A 23,992-nucleotide genomic window follows, 5' to 3' on the forward strand; every position below is an offset into this window, starting at 1 on the left:
TTAACTTTACTGTCATCACCCACTACGAGCGTGTCTTACAGATTGATTCTCCGATCACTTTCCCTAGTAAATACGCTTATTCCGCTAGAGCTGCCAAAACCCGTCATTAACCTAACAAAAGTAAACTTATTAGATTATTTCACCGACACGCCTGTCAGCTGTCTGTAATATACCACTGACTACGCTTACAGTACGCTTGTTCGCCCACTGCTTGAATACTGTTCAGCAGTGTGGGATCCATACCAGATAGGTTTGATAGAAGATATAGAGAAGATCCAATGGAGAGCAGCGCGCTTCGTTACAGGATCATTTAGTAATCGCGAAAGCGTTACGGAGATGATAGATAAACTCCAGTGGAAGACTCTGCAGGAGAGACGCTCAGTAGCTCGGTACGGGCTTTTGTCAAAGTTTCGGGAACATACCTTCGCCGAAGAGTCAAGCAGTATATTGCTCCCTCCTACGTATATCTCGCGAAGAGACCATGAGGATAAAATCAGAGAGATTAGAGCCCACACAGAGGCATACCGACAATCCTTCTTTCCACGAACAATACGAGACTGGAATAGAAGGGAGAACCAATAGAGTTACTCAAGGTACCCTCCGCCACACACCGTCAGGTGGCTTGCGGAGTATGGATGTAGATGCAGATAGATGTAGACTTCGCTTGCTACGACAGTGATCGGCTCAAACAAAGCAACACAACATTTAGGGCAGTAGCTGCGAGTTGTGCATGGATTACTGAATTTTATTTATTTATTTACTATGTTCCGTGGGACCTTGCGAGTAAATAGCTACTCGGCCATGGAACGAATTAGTACGTAGTTTTCTCAATTTCCATTGGAACATTGATAAACGAAAGAACCATGGAATTAATACAACGTGAAAGCTACTTATGGTGCAATATACGATAAACGACACATTACAAAGAAATATTCTCAGCAACTCTTGTGCAGAACAGGACTGTGCCACAAGGAAACTTTTCAACTTAACATTTGAATGCTTCAGGTTTATCACTCAATTTTGTTCAATTCTGATGGAAGCTTATTGAAAATGAAATCGGCTGAATAGTACTCACCTTTCTGTTCACTGATTAAAAATGTTATCCGACTGCAATTTTTTATCGTCTACTGTTCACTGGATGAATATTTCAGATTCTTCTGAGTGACTATTTTGTCAACACCAAACCTCATCATGGCGTATGTACAGGGATGGCTGGGTTTATATTCTGAGTCATCTGAACAAGCGCCTGCACTAAGTTCGCAAACTGACACTGCAGATTCGTCTGATCGCCCATGTTTGGGCTAGAAACATTCTTGCTGAGAGCACACTGTTGCCTCATAGTACGATTCATTAGGCAACAGAGTGAAAATAAGCGAAGTAAACAAAAGTTAATTTTTCAGTATTAGAGTGTATGATATTAATTCACATGGCTATATGACGCATGTTGTTATTTTACTAAATGTTGACCCCGATCGTGTTACAAGTGGTTTGTGTATGCAGTCGAACTCAAAATTTTTAATATTCACTGAGACATACCATGTACAGTAGACAAAAACGTGTGGCTTTTGAAACGTTGTTGTCAGGTCACACAAACCTGTTGTTACGTGTTGTACCTAAGTAACATTACGGTCGCCACTCTGAATCTGACATACATTGTAGTAAACGAGATAAATTTTATCTCTATCTTTATCTTTTATCTTTAAACCCAAAATTTCAGTAACTAAGAAATTTCTATCCTAACTGTTTCGTGAGCAAACTATTTCTTGGAATCAACTTTCCGCTGTAGTACTGATTTCAGACTTTAGTAGGGCATATTCATTAACAAGAAAATCACTCTCTGACTTTACCGATGACGAAAATAATCTGTATTGATCTGAATAAACCAATATCTAAAGTAATCATGGAAGTTAACCAAAAGGCATACTTTAATTACATTGCTATTCTTTTGGCGTAAGTACACATGCACTTGAACCATACAAAATAGTGAAGTGATAAAGTTTATACAATTGTCTTAGTTGTTTGCCAAATAGTAGTGCCGAAATCAAGTTATAACCAAACTAATAACTAATTTTTAATCGAAATTTTCTTCTAATAGCACATTTGAATACTTTTTCCTCTTTGTTCAGAATTTGGTTTTTAAGCAGTATTTTTAAACTGCCAGAAAAACTCAACAAATGTACGTCGGTGCCATAAGTCAGGAAAGCTATCTTGTCCAGGACACCACCTATGCCATATGCCCCATCCCTGTGCAAACTGTCTCACCCACTGTCACTACATTGTCCTCTTTCGTGAAGTCCTTACATAAAGACTCTAAGCCCTCCACCACATGACTTAGGCCTGCATTTGGCTTGAAGACACTGGTGGCCTGGTGCGCTGCCCCTAAACTTCTCTGTAACTGAGGGCCTACACATCGCCCATGGCTACTACCTAGCAGCAGCACTTTCTTCTTCCTTACACTTTGTACATTCCTAGGCTTCTTGGCCTCGGGTGAAGTGTGCTGCAGATTCTTGCTCCTCGTTCTACCTGAGGCTCTTCTCCACTCAACTCTGGCAGTGGTAGATGTCTGTTTTTAGTGTTGATGATAAAACTGTCAGATTGCGTTCTCTTTTTCTCTATCCTACTACCAGCTGCCATTTCCCAACCACCCTCCTCCCCCTATCTGCCTTGATCTTCATCAGTTCCTTCCTTGCTTCCTCCAAGTGTGCCAGAGGAACTCACTACCCTATAACAGCTCCCACATTTCTCGCTCATTGTCAGTTTCGAAACAATGAAGAACGTTTTAAATTTTGTCAAGGACTCGAGATTGGCTATATGTAAACAAAAAACGACACAAAGGTCTTACATGCGGTTATTGTTCTTTTTGTACTGATTTAGAAATCCAGTGACAGAGGAATGATTAGAAGTTACTTTACTTTTAGAGAATTTACGTTATCAAGCGTTTTTGGTCAGGTTTTTAAACTCGGAAAGTTTAGACCTAGATCGCGTCTATCTAACTAGTAAATAATACGAAATGTGTTAGTTAAATACTATTTAGAAACGTTTAATTACACTTTTATTGCGTCAATAGACACTGTTGAAACTAGTAGCTGCCTTTTTTTTAGCGAATTTTGCACTATCAAGAAAATTTGTCACGCAACATTTCGGGGTATGTCGCGATTATCTGGAGTTCAGGTAACACGAAGTTTTTTCACGAACATGCTCTGCTGGGACGCTAATATTCAGTTGTGTGACAAGAACAGACACTACAACAAGTATATGAAACAAAGAAAATTTAAAATTGACGCTATTTCATCTTAAATAAGTTCTTTTAGCGGACGAAGGAAATACCTGTGACCTCACTCGGCGGCCATCTCGTCATTCGAAGCTCACAGCTGTAATTTCTGCAATGTTGGAACGTGTGGACAGTTGCAATAAAGGGCAAAGGATAAAGGATGAAGGGTGCTCACCGCGGGAAGCCTTACGTGGGTGACAGGGAGAGCACTGACGCAGCAAGAGGGTGACTCCGACGTGGTCCCAAGCAGGCATACCGGCTATGCTAGTAAGGTGGCGTAAGGCCGTTGCACATTGAACGGAGGTTAGGTTGAAAAATAGGTTTTTGTAATGAAAAAATTCGGGAATAATATGGTTTATTGGAATCCTAAATAAAACCAATCTGCAGCCAGAAACAGATCTGTTGCATTACATATTGAAGGCCCTGGCACAATTACTAACATCTGGTAGTGTCTGTGTTAGAAAAGACACTGAAGATAGTTTTTATAGTGAAGATCGCAGCATTCAGTTTCTGTACAAGATCTTGAATGCGATACTTCCAAGAAAGATTTTTATCGAGCCTCTGTCCTAAGAATTTAGGATTCACTGACTGTCTGATCTCATTGTGAAAGTAAAAGTTCACTTTCAGAAGGGTTCCGTGGCAGAAGCTGTATGCATTCCAGAGTATCTTCTGCCGTTTCCCTCGTCGCAGACGCGTCGCTCCGCGGAACGCGAGGAGGGAACGGTATGGCGCTCCCAGTTACGCTGCTTTGTCGCCAGGGTCGGTCTCGGTCTGCCTGGGCGCTGAGTCAACAGCCACCCGTATTGTCAGGACACCAGCACCCAAGACTTCTATCGTTCTGCTATCGGCAGCTACGACAGTTGCTTACACTTCCCGGTTGCAAAGAGAAAGTTCGTTGCGGAGCGAACCGTTTTTGACGATTTCCTACACTTCCTATAGTTCCCAAGTAAACTCTCTAAGCTCTCCCAAGAAAATATTAATCGACCTCTTCAAAGAGCACAATGGTTGCTTTCGAGCGTTTTATATGACCTAGAACTGGTATGAAGCGGTCATGTGCTAATTCATAATTTGTAGCAGTCAAGTAGTGTCTGGGAGACATGTATTTGTATAGAATCGGCAGAGTGATACTGGTAGACGTGGAGACGTGACACAGGTCAAAACGAGGAATCGTTTTTGGACGCACACACGGTCACTCCTTGAAAGACGTGGCCCGATTTGTTGGTGTATCAACGCAGACTGTCCAACGTGTCTACAAGGCCAGGTAACTAGCCGTAAGATCGGTGATAATAAAAGGATCCTAAACGACAGGAACCGAAAGTTAGCATCTCGCTCTGTGAGTGGCAATAGGTTTGCTATCCGACAGGTCCGTCAGATCCACTTTCCGAGGGGTCATTGCGAAGGGAGCTGCACTGAACGGACCTCTGGAGATGGATACCTCTAAAAAGGCAACCAATCTAGCTGCACACCAATCTACACGTCTCCAGCGCACCAAACATCATACAAAACTGTACCTTAGCTGACTGGATGCATGTTGAGTAGTCTGACGAGTCGTGATTTTGCGTCATTTCTAGTTGTCCGCGGTGTCGAGTTCACTGAGAGCCCAGTGAGGCGGAGGTGGTTCTGTGATGTTTTGGATGTGTTTATTAAAACATCCTCGGAGACCAAGCATAGCCCTTTTAGCCTACAATTTCACATAGAGTACCCTGTGGGTCTCCCGTCTTTCAAGTTGGTAATAGCCATCTTCACAGGGCTGCACGCTTACAGTCCTGGTATGATAAAAAGTAAGGCGCCCTTATGGCATCTCCACTGGTCCGCTAAAACACCCTATTTTAATCCTCCAGACAATGTCTGGGATCATTTGGAACTGCGGGTTAAACGTAGTTGTCGTCATCCGCGAAGTTCGGTACTTCCACGAGAACTAATCGTCAATAAGCGGCTTCAGCTGGATGTGAAATGTCTTAAGAAATTTGGGACTCTCTTCCTCACTAGACTGAGGTCATTAACAAGATTAGAGGCGGCTTTACATGTAATTACTGGACATGTGACGGGGTGACGAATTCCTTGACGGTGTGCCTATGTTTTTGGTGTGGCTCCACATTTATTACTTCCGGCTACCTTGCTCAGGAAACGCTGCATCTTATCCTAATACATCGATCACAGCAGCCCTTCCAAATCTTGCTCTTTACAACAGCAAACTGTCTCAATTACATTACGATGTAATGACCGATTTTGCCTCAGAAACAGGTCCACAGGTTTGTAAAACAGAGTCCAGTATGTGTGTTTAAGGTAGACGGCATTTATCCCAGTTTCGTGTCTTAGAGATAGCAGCAACATACAGCTTACGCATAAGTATTTGTGAATGTTGCAACGTTAACCACCCTCTCAGTTCTAAGCACTTTTCACAACTATAAGTGCTTAGGAAGATCGCCTCCTTATTTTCTCTCCTAATCGTTACAAGTAATATAACATTAACTCTTTCGATAATCGATAATGTATTACGGTGTAGAACTGAAGATTTTAATACTTTCTTTATCTAAACAAGACTTTTAGACCAGTTGTTACCTCAAGACGTTTTGAATCATCTTTTATTTAGACCAAACTCGCAGTGGGCTTCCACAGCGACATTGTCAGTTTTATACACAGTCAACAGTGGGCAATAAGCTGGATGTCAAGCAGACGGACACTCTTTGATACCTCAGCAGAGTTCGATTCACAGCTGTTTGGTTCCCAGCAACTCGTCTTAATATGCAGGATTAACTGGGCAGGCACTTGAAGTTCATAAATTTCCACCAGTCTTTACAAAGCTATTAAGTAAAGCTATTGATGCCTTGTATTGCTATAATAATTAGGTGGAAGACTGTACGTCCTGTACAGCCATCTGGTTCCACTCACACCTGGCATTTTCAAGCTAGCATATACAAGGGTTGTCCAGAAAGTAAGTTCCGATCGGTCGCGAAGTGGAAACCATTGGGAAATCCGGTAAAGCTTTGCACAGATGTGTTGGGCAGTGTCTCTAGTACGCCCGTCGATCGTGAGGCGTCGCTCTTTTCAATTTTGAGTGAACAATGTGCACGTAAAGATGCATAGGAAATAGCATCTCCCCCCAAGTGATGATGATGATGTTTGGTTTGTGGGGCGCTCAACTACGTGGTTATCAGCGCCCGTACAATTTCCCAACCTTTGCTCAGTCCAATTTCGCCTCTTTCCTGGATGATGATGAAATGAAGAGGACAACACAAACACCCAGTCATCTCGAGGCGGGTGAAAATCCCTGACCCCGCCGAGAATCGAACCCGGGACCCCGTGCTCGGGAAGCGAGAACGCTACCGCGAGACCACGAGTGACGGACGCTCCCCCCAAGTATGGGTCTGGTTAGAGATTTCGCCTGTGTCATGCAGCCCACATAACACGACTGTCGAGCAGTTCCTTCTTCATGCCAATTCTCGGCCGCACACTGCAGGGGCAATGAAGACGCTCCTGCAACGTTTCCGGTGAGAAATGTTTGATCACCCACAATACACTCGGTAATTGGCTCCCCTTGAGCCTCATCTCTGCTCACAAGGACCGATGGCTATGAAGACAAAATTTTTTCATAGACAACGAGCTGCAGATCAGTGTAGATAACTGGCTGAAAGCACAGGTGACTCTTTCTATGACGAAGATATTTGAAAGTTGATACAACACTACAACAAAACTCAAAGTTGGAGCGGCGACTATGTAGATAAGTAGGTGGATGGTGTACCTAACTGTTTTAAATAAAACGTTTCTGGTTTTCACTGTTGTTTCCATTTCGCGACCGATCGAAACTTACTTTCTGGACAACGCTGGTTCTTACTAACGTTTAAAAATCTCCGAAGCGATGTAGATGACACTCTGAGAAGTAATTTAATATAAGACACATGGGCCCGCAAATGTTGGGAAGTACCCCATACGTGGACGACAAATGTTGAACATGTAAAGTCACCTGATGACGTACCTCGCCGCACGTGGAGCATTTGGGTTCGTCGATCCTACTCTTGCTGGTACGGGTCAGTGCTACACATCGCACTGCGAGGGTGCTCTGTTTCAGTTCATCCACTGACCGCTGTGATACGGCAGCTCTCACGCTAGTGGTAGTACAATACTAAGACGAATCGGTTTACATTAACGAAAACAGAGTAGCCTAGAGGAGCGATGTGTGGCACTGCTACCTACCAGCGAGAGTAGGATCAGAGAGCCATACCGCCGCATGTTTGGAGAAGTACAGTATGTCGTCTGGTGACGTCAAATTATTTACATTTGTCATGCACTTTTGGGATTTTGCCAACATTTCCGGACCCTTGTGTCTTGTACACTATTGCCCATTAAAATTGCTACACGAAGAAGAAATGCAGATGATAAACGGGTATTCATTGGACATATACATTATACTAGAACTGACATGTGATCACATTTTCACGCAATTTGAGGGCATACATCCTGAGAAATCAGTATACAGAACAACCATCTCTGGCCGTAATAACGGCCTTGATACTCCTGGGCATTGAGTCAAACAGAGCTTGGATGGCGTGTGCAGGTACAGCTGCCCATGCAGCTTCAACACGATACCACAGTTCAACAAGAGTAGTGACTGGCGTATTGCGACAAGCCAGTTGCTCGGCCACCATTGACCAGACGTTTTCAATTGGTGAGAGATCTGGAGAATGTGCTGGCCAGGGCAGCAGTCGAACATTTTCTGTATACAGAAAGACCCGTACAGGACCTGCAACATGCGGTCGTGCATTATCCTGCTGAAATGTAGGGTTTCGCAGGGATCGAATGAAGGGTAGAGCCACGAGTCGTAACACATCTGAAATGTAACGTCCACTGTTCAGAGTGCCGCCAATGCGAACAAGAGGTGACCGAGACATGAAACCAATAGCGCCCCATACCATCACGCCGGGTAATGCGCCAGTATGGCGGTGACGAATACACGCTTCCAATGTGCGTTCATCACGATGTCGCCAAACACGGATGCGACTATCATGACGCTGCATTCATCCGAAAAAAATGACGTTTTACCATTCGTACACCCAGGTTCGTCGTTGAGAACACCATCGCAGGCGCCCCTGTCTGTGATGCAGTGTCAAGGGTAACCGCAGCCATGGTCTCCATGCTGCTGCAAACGTCGTCGAATTGTTTATGCAGATGGTTATTGTCTTGCAAACGTCCCCATCTGTTGACTCGGGGATCGAGACGTGGCTGCACGATCCGTTACAGCAATGCGGATATGGTGCTTGTCATCTCGACTGCTAGTGATACGAGGCCGTTGGGATCCAGCACGGCGTTCCGTATTACCCTCCTGAACCCACCGATTCCATATTCTGCTAACAGTCATTGGATCTCGACCAACGCGAGCAGCAATGTCGCGATACGATAAACCGCAATCACGATAGGCTACAATCCGAGCTTTATCAAAGTCGGAAACGTGATGGTACGCATTTCTCCTCCTTACGCGAGGCATCACAACAACGTTGCACCAGGCAGTGCTGGTCAACTGCTGTTTGTGTATAAGAAATCGGTTGGAAACTGTCGTCATGTCAGCACGTTGTAGGTGTCGCCACCGGCGCCAGCCTTATGTGAATGCTCTGGAAAGCTAATCATTTGCATATCACAGTATCTTCTTCCTGTCGGTTAAATTTCACGTTTGTAGCACTTCATCTTCGTGGTGTAGTAATTTTAATGGCCAGTAGTGTATTAAATTACTTGCCTCGGTGTCATCTAATACGCTTCGGGGGTTTTTAAACGTTAATAAGAATCATTCAATAGAAACACGCAAAAATCCAAAATTGTTTGTAACTCTATAATGAAATATATGAGATGTCGCGTATTTTGTGTAGTTGACGTAGGGGTAAATAGCGTATATTCGTACTGATTGACTTACGAAACAAATATTGGAGAAGTATCATTCAAATAACGACTCTCTTATAGGTGGCTACTTCTCATGTCCTCTTGGGAGAATAATTTGTCAATAAATGGAATCCATGGAAGGCAGGAAGTCTCTGTAGTGGTCTGCAATTATGATGCACTTATAAGCAAAATTCTGAATCTATATCCTCCTTTATTTCTTCTAATTATCAGTTTCAGCAGATTGCCATCATCAATGACAAAGAATCATTACGGCGTATTACGTTAAACAGTTTATAATCTTACTGAATATAAGCACATACAACAATGCCTTCGAGTATCAATCTATACTTGGTACGATCATGTACTATTTGATGTAATAGGTTCTACTGATTAAGTTATTGATCTGATCATGGCAGCCTGCCGAAACGCGTATTAGAGAAATGAAATGCGTCCTAGACTGAAAATTTTGTGTACATATAAACGACGTTAGCTCATAACGTTTTATAATTATCAGGTAATTAATGGAACATGTAGTAGTTACCTAGGTTGCAGTTTAAGTGGTCATCAGCAATTTTTGTGTTAGTATTGTAAATATTAACGCTCAACGAAACTTTCATGAGTATTATTTTCACCTGTTTTTAGTGCTTCCGTTAGAAAAGTTTGTATCATTGGCTACCTGAATCAATTCACTGATGTTAGCTATTCACAAAATTTCACCAAAGTGCAGTTCATCCAGGTGGAGGTAGGAATGCAAGCACTACTGTTTTTTCATGTATCACTCTCATTTATGTTTTTAGTAATTAGCTATCTAGAGATTCTTTTACTGCTACTCTTGTGTCTGCTGGAAGAAAATACCACATATAATTCTGTTATTGTAAAATCACAAGAAAGATAAATAGATATTTCACTGAGGGTCGATAGTTCATCATGCATAACTTACATGAACAGAAACAGTGACAACCATCATTTCACTCATGAGTGACAGCCGTATGCATATTACAGCGTGTATTCTGAGCTTTCAAGAGACCAACAGAACAGAAGATGTGACTTTAAAATACAGTTCGATAATAGGATTTATGTTTATGTGAAGTTTTCTCGTACTGGGACATACTTGTAACGAACGACTGTTTCCTACTTTATAACCCTCATGTTGCTAGTACAGACGTGTAGCACCTTCATATATAGAGATGAATTTTATGAATGCTTAACGAGTGGGTACATATCCCTGTACATCCGTCTAGATTTAGAGGTTCTTTGGTCACCCTAAATTAGTCCGAGATTTTTTTTTTTTTGAAAATCCCTCTGCCCATTCCTGTCCTGTTAAAGCTTGGGTTTCGTACCAGTATCTAATGCCCTCGTCGTCGCCGTCGTCGAGGATAAGGTAAGCACTAAGCTTTGTATTCTTCCACTTACCACAATTTTCCCATCGCGAATGAAGGTTATGTCACACTTCACCGTAAAAGAAAAAAAATCTATAAGTAGACCTTGTTCGCGCTTAGCGTGCAGTGCGTACAGGTGACGTAGTTTCCAGTTGAATTATGCAAGCACACCCCCTCATTCATTCACAGTGTATTCTGGTCTTTAGACCTGGATTCGTGCTACTAATCAATGGAACAATCGATTGAGCTGCGGCTCAAACAGTCTGCTGGAAGCGAGGTCAGCTTCGACCACGCGAGGTGCTAACGGTTCCAACGCAGCCTTGATAGCCGACACGGTACTCGGTTTCCTCAGTCAGAAGTAGAGATGTAAAACTACCGCAGTTTTCCTAGTAGCTTTGGTCAGTTAAGAACATAGCGGCGTTACCAGTGTGTTATGTGTGTTGCATACCTATAGAGCATTATCTTATTTCCATCGCTTTGTTTGCGCGACCAGTGTCTTACTCCATTGCAAGTGGGGAACTGTCTAGAAACTGAGTGAGGATATATAAGGGCGCGTAACTATGGAACAATTTTGTTCCACATAGTTATCCTCCGGGCTTTTATTTAAAAATAAACAGTATTTATGGCAAAATTGAAATTTTTAATATTTAATTCAGGTTTTTTTTTTCGAAAATTGTTGATTTAAAACTTGAAACTGAGGGACTTTGTAGTAAAAATGGAAAAATAATGCAAATGTATCATACAGCACTAGAAAACCAATTCTTCAAAGAATGATAAACTTAAAGAAACGCAAAGACAAAAATGTATCATGTCTCTTTTATTGATAAACAACTTCGCACTCATCTTTAATAACCAGTAACTTTTGCCTTTGATCATAATGAAGAACTGTCCATTGAGAACAAAATAACAACGATAATCATGTACATTCCTTATTTTAGTGCATGTACTTGCATCGAAAGTTATTGCTTTAGTTACACAAGAGCTTAGAACAAACAAAGAGCACCAAAATCGAACTCACTGCTTTCTTCATTGGAAGAAGTTGGACAAATCATTCAACTTCTAAAGAATAATAAGGCAGCTGGAGACGACTCTATCATTGCTAAACTCTGCAAATGAGCTGGAAGCAATTTTGTAGGCAAACTCACCGATATAATTCATTACATCTGGGAAACAGAGAAATTACCACTTGACTGGAACACGGCTCTGATCCATCCACTTCACTTTACTGATGTGAACAACTACCGTGGAATTTCTCTTGTCCCGGTAACATACAAGATGCTCTCAAAGGCGTTACTAACAAGAGCAGAAGAACAAATGGATAGTCAATTGTGAGAATGTCAGGGAGACTACAGGATGACCCGATCCTGTGTTGAACAGGTCCTCAACAATAAAAGTGTACTGGAATACTCCAAGATGAGAAACCGCAAGGTGGTCGTCACCGTTGTTGATTTCAGGAAGGCCTACGACTCCGTTGATACAGAAAAGCTTAACAAAATTCTCCAGGAACTATGACTAGACAACAAAACCCGCAAACTCATTATAGAAAACTTGACCAACACCCATTCCGAGGTCAAATTTAGAGGTGAGATCTCAGAAAGCTTCAAGATAGAAACTGGAGTGAGACAAGTGGATGTACTCTTCCCACTTCTCTTCAACTGTGTCCTTGAGAAGGTTATGAGAGAATGGTGCAAGGAACTGACCAATTTGGGTGTTGAGAGTGCTGTCTAGCTGGGCCGTAAGAAAGAAGGATTGATTGTAGATTGCCTGGCTTTTGAAGATAACGTAGCACTGATGATTCTCTTGAAATGGCGACAGTGCATGTAAACTGCCTCAGAAAACAGGCAGCCGAAGTGGGTCTTAAAAGTGTCGTTGGAGAAAACAGAGCTCTTCAGCAACATCAAAGAAGCTAACAGAGAGATGTTTCTATACCAGGGAAACATCAAAAGGACTGAGAGGCTTAAGTATCTCGGCGAATGGATAGAACCCAACTTATCAGAAAAAAGTCATTATCCATGAGAGTCAACAAGTTGGAACTAGCCTATCGACTGACTATGAACACATACAACAAAAAATGCCTGTCGCGCCACCTGAAACTGAAGCATTACGCATTAGTCATACGACCAGAAGCCCTGGAATGGCTTTCCATGAACTGGAGAGCTCTGATGGAGAAACTGGAAGTCAGAGAGAGGACAATCGTCAGGAAGATTCTAGGCCAGATAGAAGAAGATGGGGAATTCAGAAGGCGACATAACTCAGAGCTCACAGCCATGTTTCAAGATTGCCTCCAAATATATTGACCAACCGTCTGTTCACCTTCTGGCAAAACAAGAAGATTCGCACCACTTGGCTGACAGAAACTGAAAAGGACATTAAAGAACTGGGAATAACAGATCTCCATCTGTCAGACATACCCTGAAGGAAGCCCGAGGATTTCAGAAAAAGCCCCGAAGGAAGGGTACCCCCTGGACAGAAGAAAGGAAGGAGTTCCATCGGCAGCGGATGCAACAGTACTGGGCAAAAATCAAAGCCCAACACTTGAACAAGCGTGGTTCGGAGTAGGCCCATTTGAAACAAGAAGAAAAAGAAGACGATAAGAGCGCAGAAGTAACGTAGTCAATTAATTTTTATAACTTATAAAGTGCAATTTTATAAGGATATGAAATACACAACTGACTGACACTGAACGACGTGCGGTTCCATTTACGTGCAAAACAAACAGACAAACAAGAAAAAGAAGTCGCCGGCTCCTGGTTTCTCTTTCAGACATTCATTTATGTTTCTTTCTCTACCAATGCCACCAATACTACCATTTACTACGTCATTTATGTACTGTACCGAAGCCAGAGCGCAACTCTAGTCAAAAGTCAAGATTAATTTCGTATTTCTTCCCAAATTTATTTGGTCTCCCGAAATCAACTTCGAATCGATTTTGCACCTCTTCAAATGGATTCCATTAAATTCTGCTACATTACAAGTGCTATTTGGTACTGATTGCTAAATTCACTTCCTTGTAACTGTATCCGAATTTCTTTGAAAACGCATGCACATGTAGTTGGCATTATAACCTGATACTGTGACAGTTTGTTGCTGGGTAACAACATCTATAATAATATTGCATGACATTTATAATGAACCAGCGACCTGCCACACCTTCACACAGTATTTGTCTACTGCCGGCGTAGCGGTAAACTTGTTTATCGACCACAGCGTAGAATTTCGCATAAAATTCTGAGAACAATGTTAGATAATTGAATGTCATCAGCTTCACATAAATGAAATGATGTAAGCAGTGCTTGCCAGGAAACGTCTTAGGAGGCATGAATGTTATGTTTCATAATAATGTAAGTGGCGCTTCGAGTAACAATCAATTCAAATATTCTATGCGAATCATGGCTGTATGTTTGTGTATGTGATTGGGTTGTTGTTGTTGTTGTCTTCAGTCCTGAGACTGGTTTGATGCAGCTCTCCATGCTACTCTATCCTGTGCAAGCTTCTTCATCTCCCAGTACCTACTGCAACCTACATCCTTCTGAATCTGCTTAGTGTATTCATCTCTTGGTCTCCCCCTACGATTTTTACCCTCCACGCTGCCTTCCAATACTAAATTGGTGATCCCTTGATGCCTCAGAACATGTCCTACCAACCGATCCCTTCTTCTGGTCAAGTTGTGCCACAAACTTCTCTTCTCCCCAATCCTATTCAATACTTCCTCATTAGTTATGTGATCTACCCAACTAATCTTCAGCATTCTTCTGTAGCACCACATTTCAAAAGCTTCTATTCTCTTCTTGTCCAAACTATTTACCGTCCATGTTTCACTTCCATACATGGCTACACTCCATACAAATACTTTCAGAAATGACTTCCTGGCACTTAAATCTATACTCGATGTTAACAAATTTCTCTTCTTCAGAAACGCTTTCCTTGCCATTGTCAGTCTACATTTTATATCCTCTCTACTTCGACCATCATCAGTTATTTTGCTCCCCAAATAGCAAAACTCCTTTACTACTTTAAGTGTCTCATTTCCTAATCTAATACCCTCAGCATCACCCGACTTGATTCGACTACATTCCATTATCCTCGTTTTGCTTTTGTTGATGTTCATCTTATATCCTCCCTTCAAGACACCATCCATTCCGTTCAACTGCTCTTCCAAGTCCTTTGCTGTCTCTGACAGAATTACAATGTCATCGGCGAACCTTAAAGTTTTTATTTCTTCTCCATGGATTTTAATACCTACTCCAAATATTTCTTTTGTTTCCTTTACTGCTTGCTCAATATACAGATTGAATAACATTGGGGAGAGGCTACAACCCTGTCTCACTCCCTTCCCAACCGCTGCTTCCCTCTCATGCCCCTCGACTCTTATAACTGCCATCTGGTTTCTGTACAAATTGTAAATAGCCGTTCGCTCCCTGTATTTTACCCCTGCCACCTTTAGAATTTGAAAGAGAGTATTCCAGTCAACATTGTCAAAAGCTTTCTCTAAGTCTACAAATGCTAGAAACGTAGGTTTGCCTTTCCTTAATCTTTCTTCTAAGATAAGTCGTAAGGTCAGTATTGCCTCACGTGTTCCAGTATTTCTACGGAATCCTGTGATTGGGTATGTCTTTGAATTGGTAGTAGACTCGCAAGCTCTTTGTGGCACATTATTTGCCTTCCCACACACAGAATGGTGTCTGCATCGAGATTTGATTGAAAGGAAGCAGAAAGCTGAAAGCTGAGTCATCTGCTTAGATGCTGCAAAAACTTTCTTTGTGTAAAGAAGTTGCATCACTGCAGAAGTAGCTACACTTTTTGCATAAAAATGAATAAACCTTTGATTTTGTATTCACTTGTTTTCTTGCTATGCGATTGTTCTCAAAGGATTGTTTACGGTACTTCGAAGTTAAGTAACTAACTGCTCGATGTGTGCAGTGAATTATGAGTGCGAATTGCAATTGCAATTGTGAGGAAAGCAGAAACTGACAGTCTGCAACTGTCGTCTTATTTCCAAATGCGTCCCCTAGCCTCCAGTAGATATCTTTCCGAAATTTTCTCTAGTCATCCGCTAGGAGTTTCTGAATGATGCTTCATACTCATTTCACGGGTGTCAAGAATATCATGAACATGATTTTTTTCCTTCTTTAGGAAATCACGAATCCAGCAACATTTATGAGCAGTTCTGCTACTTTTCAGTTTTTGCATTTTGCGTTACTGAGTGCTGCACACGAAATGTAGGTTAATTTCAAAGTCCAAACAAATAATAGCTTAATACGTAATATCTAGTCCCCAATGACCGCGCTGCGCCAAATACATTCCTTCCGCTGTCGATACATCAAACAACGCAGAGCGTTCTCTCGCATCCAGTTTGGCCGCAGCTACGATGCACTGCGCAAAGCAGTGCACCCAAAGAGTTCTGCTGTTCACCGCTAGATGCCAATGACAACGTTTCCAAGCGGTGGTTCACAAATTCACCGTAGTTCAGCCTGTTTGCTCGAAATATTTATAAATTGTACACACAAACCTTCCTCGTAAATCCGTCTACTTATTAGCAAAAACTCCAAAAAAACCCCAACACTGCTTCCTTAGGTTAGCACAAAAATACATAGAGAAGCGAGCAGCAGACTTGAATTTATGCATCTAAAGAAGAAAAAGCAGAGGAGGAGTGGGAGGAGGAGGAGGAGGAGGAGGAGGAGGAAGAGAAGACATTCAACTGATAGCGCTTGTATTGTCAGCGTCGTAACGAACTTTATTTCAGAAGCAAAATCGTGTTCATCAGCATCGTCATAAAACCATATCATTACGTGCAATCAAATTTCTTTTAATATATTCGTTGATGCAATTATTTTCATCTTGATGCTGTTAAAATTGGAACGGCCATGCGATGCCAACTCCAAATGATGCTATGTATTATAGCAGAACCGAATGTTCAGAAAAACATTTTCGTTTGAAGATGAATCACATAAGCACTAAATAATTCTGTAGCAATTAGATTTATCTCTTTTCTTTTTACTTTCACTAACAGTCGTAGTCATGAAACCATAGTCCATAATGGATGAAATGAATATATAAGTAGTTTAATAGAACATTAAAATGGGGTTACTGAGTTTTTCTGTTGGTACTACCTCACACAACCATGACAGAGTTGAACAGCACAGATAGATGTTGGCAGTCATGTTCAGAGTATTCATTTGGTGCCAACATTCTGTTCAGAATTTAAACCTAGCGTGATGTGACTTTTTTGTGCACAACAGCAGATTTACCAGTCTCCAAAACATTTCCGTTTTTTCTTAACAAATACAGCGATAATTACTGTTTGACAATACCTTCATAAAAATTTGGGAATAAAAAGTTTCATGTTTAGTAAGAAAATGACATTATCATGGAGATAAAGTGATTAACTTACGTTCTTTTATTTTTATTTTTTTTTCAACGCAGTTACCTGAACAATTCATAATTTCGACCAACTAGTGATCTTGAGATAACGTCAGCCCCACATAATGCCACCCCAAAACATCAGGGAACCTCCACCTTGCTGCACTCTCTGGACAGTGTGTCTAAGGCGTTCAGCCTGACCGGGTTGCCTCCAAACACGTCACCCAGGATTGTCTGATTGAAAACATATGCGACACTCATCGGTAAAAAGAACGTAATGAAAATCCTGAGCGGTCCATTCGGAATGTTGATGGGCGCATTCGATGAAACTCATATCTCCATTGCAATTAAAATTACTATTTTCTTTCAGAATAAGAATAAATTGGTCTCGTACTGAAAGTAACTTGACTTCAATTTTTTGTTGTAACATACCAATGTCGAGATTCCATAATGGCGTGGGCTGTGTTTACTTGGAGTGGACTGATTCTTTTGGTCCAACTGAACCGATCATTGGCCGCGCGGTATTAGTCGAGCGGTCTTAGGCGCTGCAGTCATGGACTGTGCGGATGGTCCCGGCGGAGGTTCGAGTCCTCCCTCGGGCATGGGTGTGTGTGTGTGTGTGTGTGTGTGTGTGTGTGTGTGTGTGTGTGTTTGTCTTTGGGATAATTTAGGTTAAGTAGTGTGTAAGCTTAGGGACTGATGACCTTAGCAGTTGAGTCCCATAAGATTTCACACACATTTGAACATTTTTGAACCGATCATTGGTGGGGAATGGTTATGTTCGGATACTTGGAGACCATTTGCAGCCGTTCATGGATTTCATGGTCCCAAACAACGATGCAATTTTTATGGATGTCAATTCTTCATGTTACCGGGCCACAATTTTTTGCAATTGGTTTGAAGAAGATTCTACACAATTCGACTGAATGATTTTGGCATCCAGATCACCCGACACGAATCCCGTCGAATATTTAAGGGACATAACCGAGAGGTCAGCTCGTGCATAAAATGCTGCAGCGGCAACATCTTCGCCGTTACGAACGGCTATAGAAAGAGTATGGCTCAATATTTCTGCAGGGAACATCAGAAACTTGATGAGTCTACATCTACATCTACATCTACATTTATACTCCGCAAGCCACGCGAAGGTGTGTGGCGGAGGGCACTTTACGTGCCACTGTCACTACCTCCCTTTCCTGTTCCACTCTCGCATGGTTCGCGGGAAGAACGACTGCCGGAAAGCCTCCGTGCGCGCTAGAACCTCTCTAATTTTACATTCGTTATCTCCTCGAGAGGTATAAGTAGGGGGAAGCAATAAATTGGATACCTCATCCAGAAACGCACCCTCTCGAAACGTAGGACAGCAAGCTACATCGCGATGCAGAGCGCCTCTCTTGAAGAGTCTGCCTTTTGAGTTTGCTAAAGATCTCCGTAACGCTATCACGCTTACCAAATAACCTTGTGACGAAACAAGCCGCTCTTCTTTGGATCTTGTCTATCTCCTCTGTCAAACCGACCTGGTACGGATCCCACACTGATGAGCAATACTGAAGTATAGGCCGAGCGAGTGTTTTGTAAGCCACCTCCTTTGTTGGTGGACTACATTTTCTAAGGACTCTCCCATTGAGTCTCAACCTGGCACCCGCCTTACCAACAGTTAATTTTATATGATCATTTCACTTCAAATCGTTCCGTACGCATGCTGCCAGATATTTTACAGAAGCAACTGCTACCAGTGTTTGTTCCGCTATCATATAATCATACAATAAAGGATCCTTCATTCTATGTATTCGCAATACATTACATTTGTCTATGTTAAGGGTCAGTTGCCACTCCCTTCACCAAGTGCCTATCCGCTGCAGATCTTCCTGCATTTCGCTGCAATTTTCTAATGCTGCAACTTCTCTGTATACTACAGCATCATCCGCGAAAAGCCTCATCGAACTTCCGGCACTATCTACTAGGTCATTTATATATATATATATATTGTGGAAAACAATGGTCCCATAACACTCCCCTGTGGCACGCCAGAGGTTACTTTAACGTCTGTAGACGTCTCTCCATTGAGAACAACATGCTGTGTTCTGTTTGCTAAAAACTCTTCAATCCAGCCACACAGCTGGTCTGATATTCCGTAGGCTCTTACTTTGTTTATCAGGCGACAGCGCGGAACTGTATCGAACGCCTTCCGGAAGGCAAGGAAAATGGCCTCTACCTGGGAGCCTGTATCTAATATTTTCTGGGTCTCATGAACAAATAAAGGGAGTTGGGTCTCACACGATCGCTGTTTACGGAATCCATGTTGATTCCTACAGAGTAGATTCTGGCTTTCCAGAAACGACATGATACGCGAACAGAAAACATGTTCTAAAATTCTATAACAGATCGATGTCAATGATATAGGCCTATAGTATTGCGCATCTACTCGACAATACTTCTTGAAAAACTGGAACTACCTGTGCTCTTTTCCAATCATTTGGAACCTTCCGTTCCTCTGGAGACTTGCGGTACACAGCTGTTACAAGGGGGCAAGTTCTTTCACGTACTCTGTGTAGAATCGAATTGGTATCCCGTCAGGTCCAGTGGACATTCCTTTGTTGAGTGATTTCAGTTGCTTTTCTATTCCTTGGACACTTATTTCGATCTACATCTACAACTACATCCATACTCCGCAAGCCACCTGACGGTGTGTGGCGGAGAGTACGTTGAGTACCTCTATCGGTTCTCCCTTCTATTCCAGTCTCGTATTGTTCGTGGAAAGAAGGATTGTCGGTATGCCTCTGTGTGGGCTCTAATCTCCCTGATTTTATCCTCATGGTCTCTTCGCGAGATATACGTAGGGCCCGCATCTCGTGGTCGTGCGGTAGCGTTCTCGCTTCCCACGCCCGGGTTCCCGGGTTCGATTCCCGGCGGGGTCAGGGATTTTCTCTGCCTCGTGATGGCTGGGTGTTGTGTGCTGTCCTTAGGTTAGTTAGGTTTAAGTAGTTCTAAGTTCTAGGGGACTTATAACCACAGCAGTTGAGTCCCATAGTGCTCAGAGCCATTTTTTGATATACGTAGGCGGGAGCAATATACTGCTTGACTCCTCGGCTAAGGTATGTTCTCGAAACTTCAACAAAAACCCGTACCGAGCTACTGAGCATCTCTCCTGCAGAGTCTTCCACTGGAGTTTATCTATCATCTCCGTAACGCATTCGCGATTACTAAATGAACTGTGACGAAGCGCGCTGCTCTCCGTTGGATCTTCTCTATCTCTTCTATCAGCCCTATCTGGTACGGATCCCACACTGCTGAGCAGTATTCAAGCAGTGGGCGAACAAGTGTACTGTAAGCTACTTCTTTTGTTTTCGGATTGCTTTTCCTTAGGATTCTTTCAATGAATCTCAGTCTGGCATCTGCTTTACCGACAATCAACTTTATATGATCATTCCACTTTAAATCACTCCTAATGCGTACTCCCAGATAATTTATGGAATTAACTGTTTGCAGTTGCTGACCTGCTATATTGTAGCTAAATGATAAGGGATCTATCTTTCTATGTATTCACAGCACATTACAATTGTCTACATTGAGATTCAGTTGCCAATCCCTGCACTATGCGTCAATTCGCTGCAGATCCTCCTGCATTTCAGTACAATGACATGCTGCCTTCTGTTATCTAGGAACTCTTCAGTCCAATCACGCAATTGGTCTATGCTCTTACTTTGTTCATTAAACAACTGTGGGGAACTGTATCGAACGCCTTGCGGAAGTCAAGAAACACGGCATCTACCTGGGAACCCGTGTCTATGGCCCTCTGTGTCTCGTGAACGAATATCGCGAGCTGGGTTTTACACGATCGTCTCTTTCGAAACCCATGCTGATTCCTACAGAGATTTCTAGTCTCCAGAAAAGTCATTATACTCGAACATAATACGTGTTCCAAAATTCTACAACTGATCGACGTTAGAGATATAGGTCTATAGTTCTGCACATCTGTTCGACGTCCCTTCTTGAACACGGGGTTGACCTGTACCCTTTTCCAATCCTTAGGAGCGCTACGCTCTTCTAGAGACCTACGGTACACCGCTGCAAGAAGGGGGGGGGGGGGGGGGGGCAAGTTCCTTCGCGTACTCTGTGTAAAATCGAACTGGTATCCCATCAGGTCCAGCGGCCTTTCCTCTTTTGAGCGATTTTAATTGTTTCTCTGTCCCTCTGTCGTCTATTTCGATATCTACCATTTTGTCACCTGTGCGACAATCTAGAGTAGGAACTACAGTGCAGTCTTCCTCTGTGAAACAGCTTTGGAAAACGACATTTAGTATTTCAGCCATGTTGTAATACCCCACCCGTCACTTAGCTGGTTTTGGCGTGTGTTCACCCCAACTAATTGGCTAACAGATCAACAGAGAGTGCAAAACTGCCGCAATATCGGATAACGCAAAAAAGTAATATGGCCCTGTGACTCCTGATTGAACTGCGGTGGCAGTGTTGACATTAATTTATTCAGAATTGATCACTTTTAGTTAAAAAGGGGTGCACATTGATGTTATATTCAGCTATTGAACACAGATGCAAATGTTGAACATAAAATTAATTAAGAAAGTGACTTGGGATTTCAACTACTTGATTGAAAACAGATGCAGTCTATTAGCACAGATTTATTTTAACTCACGACCTTCAATCATCACATTACATGACTCTCCTATCAAGCTGTGGTAATAAATTGCGTTTGCGTGGAGTAAAGCGCGATAACTCAAAAGTAATTCCTATCGACTGACCCAGGCGTAATGCGAAGTGTGTGGAGAATTCTGCAATACACGGCCCATTAAACCCTCGTGGAAACTTTCCCGACATGATCCAACAAATTAATCAGTGGCCGGAGCGGGCGCAATATCACCGAATACAGCGTGGCGGAGCGGCGTCGTTGTGTGGACGTCGGCCGACCTCGTGGTGCTGCAAGGCTGCGCTCGTCTATTCACTCCTAGCTATCTTGCCCAGTACATAGCTGAACCAAAACTTTATATCTCCAAGCTCAATCGTTCCATTTGCTGAGTCCTAAACTGCAGAGGTGCTCACTCTTTCTCAGGCAATCTGAGTAAAGAACGCCACGTCCGCACTCTAGGCAAGCTGGGAACAGAAGACCTCTACTGAGAGTTCTGCCAGTCTGCTCTTCGCCTCGGTTTCCCCTCCAGCAAAATCACTTACGCCAATTGCAGCGCAAGTCGCGTTAATTATACGTCGCTTCCTAGCGCCGACCAATGCCTGCTCTGGGAAGTGAACAAATTCCCACAAAATTTCCCTTCCTCTCAACTTCTTCAATTTAGCTCTCCCCTTCTTCTATTTAGTGTCTGCACAAACACCAAGTTTTCTGGAAGTACTCTCCCAGGAGAGTACTTCAAATTCCTCAGTCCTACATTCCCATCGGAGGCCGGCGTATTTCATACTGTCGCTCTTCACCTGATTTACTTCAGGCTCTGCGGACCGTGAATTCGGCGTGAAGTTGCTATAGTCACGAACACGCGTATTTGGACCTCTGTCGACCGCTCCACCGTAGCTTTGCGCGGCTCTGTCACACGTTTCACAGAAAACGGGACGAGGGACATTTACCGACAGGCGTACAAGTTCTCCGTCCGTTTCCCGGTACAGCAGCATGGAGACGGGGTCAACCACCCACTCACTGTCACTCATCTTAAGGCGGCCGGAGGCCGCGCACCGTTACCACTTTCTCAGAGCTCGAGCCGCCCTTAGCTGCCTATTGTCACTTCCCTCAGCAGCTCTCCCGGCCGGCCACGGTCAGATACTTCCCTGGCGTAAACTAGCGTCCAGTAAAAATCAAATGGCTCTGAGCACTATGGGACTCAACTGCTGAGGTCATTAGTCCCCTAGAACTTAGAAGTAGTTAAACCTAAGTAACCTAAGGACATCACAAACACCCATGCCCCAGGCAGGATTCGAACCTGCGACCATAGCAGTCTTGCGGTTCCAGACTGCAGCGCCTTTAACCGCACGGCCACTTCGGCCGGCAGTGTCCAGTAAAGCGACTCGTTTCCACAAAGTTTTCATGCCGTGTGAATTACTTTAAAACCATCACCCGACATTAATTATTCCACTACGTCCATACTATACCCTCTACAAGATGCATTGTGCCTTGTCAGTCATTTTCTTCAGCCCTACTGTTCGCTCAACGTGAGTTAGGTGATCTTTAATGACTTCATGTAAGGGGCATAGTTATTGCAATCTTACAATGTCGAGTGCTGCAGTAAAAGATGGCCCGACATGGTGTTACGAGGTATTTCGTGACTCACCAGCGGGTATGTTGCATACGTGACTGGCGTTTACAGTCGCTGCAACCCATTCCAAGGAGAGCTGGCGAAGCCCAGAAGAGTTACGGTGCGCAACCTAGCTCACTGCAGCGGAACGCGAGGGCGGCCGGCCGGCTATCAGCGCCACCGATCTGCCGAGGCCACGAGGTCGCGGTGAGCCGGTCACGCAGCCACGGGGCCGCCGGCGGGCGTCACGGGGGGGGGGGGGGGGGGCGGGATCGCGTCGGCCACAGGGGTGGGGGTGTGGGGGCGCAGAGTGCGCGCGCGCGGCTCGGGGGCGGCGGTTGCCACGGCGACGCGGCGGGGGCGGCGTCCGGGCCGGCGTCGCGACGCCAGTAGCGGCCGAGCGGCAGCGGCAGCGGCAGACGGCCGGATCCCGACGCGCGCAGCCCCGCCCCCCGCTCCGCCACGGCTCGCTACGGGCTCGCGCGCCTCGTGGCAGCCCGGCACGCGCTCTGGCGGCTGCGGCGCAACCACGACAGCGGCGGCGCCACCATGGGCCTGTAAGACAGCCACAGCCATTCCCAGCCTCTCTGCCTCTGCCGCTATGCTGCACGCCGCACCGGAGAACGCCAGCTCCGCACGTCGGGAAACCGCCGAATGCGTGTGCGACCGGAAGAGCGACGCTCCTTCCCCGCTGCTAAACTGCTTTTGATCACCTGCTGCTCTCCGAACCAGCTGTTACGGAACTCGAATGCTTTCTGTGTTGTAGTTTGTGGTAGAGTGCATCTGATGCTCCTCCTGTATGTAAGCCCATACGACTGTGCACTGTAGAAGCGACAAGTGGCCAAATACAGAGGCGGTGTGTC

The 23,992-nt window shown here is 43.8% G+C and overlaps 1 protein-coding gene across 1 annotated transcript in view; it reads right to left on the bottom strand.

The window, feature by feature from the left end:
• LOC126088437 (atherin-like) overlaps positions 1-23,705 on the bottom strand; it is a 156,049-nt gene extending 132,344 nt beyond the window's left edge. The window contains exon 1 of the mRNA XM_049906580.1: positions 23,415-23,705. Coding sequence (XP_049762537.1) covers positions 23,415-23,705 — 291 coding nt within the window. The remainder of the gene's footprint in view (positions 1-23,414) is intronic.
• Between the last annotated feature and the right edge of the window lie 287 nt (positions 23,706-23,992).

This window comes from Schistocerca cancellata, chromosome 6, assembly GCF_023864275.1.
Source record: "Schistocerca cancellata isolate TAMUIC-IGC-003103 chromosome 6, iqSchCanc2.1, whole genome shotgun sequence".
Classification (NCBI taxonomy): Eukaryota; Metazoa; Arthropoda; class Insecta; order Orthoptera; family Acrididae; genus Schistocerca; species Schistocerca cancellata.